At 41.2% G+C, this 3,161-nt stretch overlaps 1 protein-coding gene across 1 annotated transcript; it reads left to right on the forward strand.

The window, feature by feature from the left end:
- The first annotated feature begins 442 nt into the window (after positions 1-442).
- LOC149188723 (uncharacterized) lies at positions 443-1,366 on the forward strand. The gene has a single exon (XM_089410046.1). It carries the CDS (start codon positions 443-445, stop codon positions 1,364-1,366), a length of 924 nt encoding a protein of 307 aa, XP_089266172.1.
- Positions 1,367-3,161: the final 1,795 nt, after the last annotated feature.

The following is a 3,161-nucleotide window of genomic DNA, read 5'->3' on the forward strand; positions in this document are numbered from 1 at the left end:
CCATTAAAGTTCATGAAACATTAAAGGTTAAACTTCATTCTCACCCCACTCATTCTCTCACATTCCACTTACTATCTCTCATCATATATTAAAAATTACCACGCTTCATTACAAAATATACTCCTTTTTAAAGTTCCATAAAACACTTTAATGGTTTTAAGGTCACTTTATCAAACGTGAATTACGATTGTATTTGTTTAAACTTTACATTTATCCATGTAATTCCAAGCTTTACACGTACCTTTTCTCATTTACTTCAAAATGTGTTTTGTCCTCACGCCAAACACCACTATCCTCAGGCTATGTACTTTCCGTAGCATTTTTCGATCAAGTTCAGTAAGTCTCTAGAGTCCTAAGTTCCGTGATCTCTCCACTACAGATTTGAATATTCTACAGGCTTCGGACTCAAGCAGAAGAGGGACTGGAGTTCGGCTTTGAAAACATGATGAAGATTATCACTGCAGTCCACTCTATATGGGCGCTAATCATAGTATTATTAATGGTCGATTTATCATCAGTGGATGCCCTAATTGCATCGCGAAAGCTTCAGAGAATCATTCACAAGATCAATTGCCATGGCCCATATCTCGGCATCGTTGTTCCGAACGCTTTCGAGATGGATCCTCTTCTGCAATCTTCTTCTTTCAATGTCTCCAAGACTCTGGATATTGCTGGGAGAAGATTTCATATAGGAAGTGTTGATAAGCACAGAGTCATCATTGTCATGTCAGGATTGGCAATGCTGAATTCAGGACTAACAACTCAGTTACTGCTGAGTTTCTTCAAAGTGAAAGGAGTCATCCACTACGGAATTGCAGGGAACGCCAACTCTTCTTTGCACATCGGATATGTTACAGTTCCTCGTTATTGGGCTCATACTGGCCTCTGGAATTGGCAGAGATATGGAGATGGACCTGATGATGAACTTTCTCTGGAATCAAATGGAGATTACACACGAAAATACGGGTACCTTCACTTTGGAAATTTCACAACCCCGTCAGATCAGAACTCAAGCAACCTCCTTAATAATATGTGGAACAGAAGACATGCAGCCAAGAATAGTGCCAAGCGCATTAAAATAGCAGAGACAAGCATTTATAAAAATATCAGAGACATCCTAAAAAACCAGAGACTTAACAAACTCTGTCAATTCAACATCTCTCAATTTTGGAGGCTCAACGCTGGAGAGCAGGGCTTGATGGATTCTTCGACACAACTAGTTCCATGCTGTCAGTTTTCTCTCACACTTGCACAGTTATGGGTTTTGAAGAATCACAAAAAATATAACATCGTATCGTTGGATTTTTGCTATCGCATGCATATGGAGGCACTGCTGCTATCGCTCCAAAGGCGAACACTTTTATGATGTAGTGTACAATCACATCACCACAGATTCACCAGAGGCTTCTCACAGATTCTTCCACGCAAGTTGCTTCAACTTGTTCGTCATAGTTCCACGCTGCAATAAAATTACTTTGGCTGGGTGCATTTTATCTACTGAAGGTCTCGCTCCACGCAAAATAAATTTTGCAGATAAACAATCAGAATTAATTCTCCTTCGCACCCATGAGCTAATTCTCAGGTGCACGCAATGGCTTTCTCTTGGCCTCAACAGACTTCTTTCCCGGAGTGACAACGCTCCTTCTATGCGCAATAATTTCTATTGAATTATGTGCCTCCCTCACATAATTCTCATGGCATGGGATCACCGACGGGTTCAATACAACCTTACACAATGCTGAATACGAATGGGACAACATGAAGCCTAAACCAGACTCTGATACCATTGGTGGGCTCCAGTATTGTAGCAATAATGCTACAACTCCTGGAGCTTCCTATCTCTAATTTTATCAACCCGGTAGTTCGTACAAACTTGGAAGCGACGTTGTTGTATGCACAAGTACTAGCTCTTGTCACAGCTGTCACTTGGTCAGCTGGCACAAGTCTGCTAGGGCTCAAGCCAACTTCTATAGGCTCACAGAAGAAGCTTTATGATTGATGGACGAAAGCTAACTGAAAGAAGACTAATCTAGTTGCAGAAAGAAACTGAAAGCCAATAAAGCATGAAAACCCTAGTAAACCCTAATTTGACTAGCTAGACCCTTACAATGAAAAACTATGAATGAAACTACTACCAAGAACGCCATTACTTGCAGTGAACTGAAATACATGCATCTAAGCTACTTGCATCTGAAAAGACATGTTTTTGTATTTTTTCATTAAGTGGTTGGATCTATTGTGATGATGCTTTTGATTAGGGTTTGGTTGTGTAGGAGCGGTTGGAATGGAAGGAAAGCATGGGCAAGGTCAGGATGGCTAAGGGAGGTCCCAGAGGGTCTCCAGCATCAGTCCACAGAAGCCTACCACGTTCGGATGCTCAGCAACCGAGTTTGCAGGTTTCTACAAGAAGTCTGTAGGGGATCCTACAGGAAACTCAGAGGTTTCTACAGGAAGTCTGTGCAATTCTACAGGATGTTTGGCCGTGGAAGTTTTGGGAGATGGTGAAGTGTTGGAGTGGTGTGGGAGGATAGGTGAGATGGAGATGGAGCTGGTGATGGCTCAGGAGCAGAAAGATCAGATGGAGGAAGAGTGCATGCAATGGTTTGATGGTTGGAAGGATGGGATCAACGAAAGTGTAAGTAAATGGAGCTAAGTGATCAATGGATGAGTTGGAGGGTATATGAGTTGGACAAAGGCCGAATAGGTGACTTGAGGAGTGATCAAGAAGAAGAAGAAGAAAGTGGAGTGATAAGGAGCAACGTAAATGAAACAAATGACTTATGCACCAAAAACGAGAAATTCATTAACCTATGATAACTGTGCCATGAAACCTATGAACAGCAATGGAAAACCAAGAAATGAAACTCGTGCATGGAAATGAAATGTAGAAGTATGGTTCAATGTCAAAAGTGCATGGATGGATCTTCAACGAAAAATGTCTATGTTGCAGCTTGCATGGAAGTGAGAAGAACTGCATTTCTTTTTGGTGGTTGGTTATGGACTGCACCCCAATCCCTAAGAGAGATGGCAGTGAGCCTTAACAACCTTTTGTTGGAGCTCCAATAATTTATAACTATCCTCCCATCAAATCTAAGTAACTGAAACAAATTCACCATAAACTAATCCTAGCTAAGCTCATGAAAAAGACTAAATTAACGAAC

This window comes from Pinus tabuliformis, chromosome 3_1, assembly GCF_031772625.1.
Source record: "Pinus tabuliformis cultivar Carrire ecotype Pingquan chromosome 3_1, CPIR1, whole genome shotgun sequence".
Classification (NCBI taxonomy): domain Eukaryota; kingdom Viridiplantae; phylum Streptophyta; class Pinopsida; order Pinales; family Pinaceae; genus Pinus; species Pinus tabuliformis.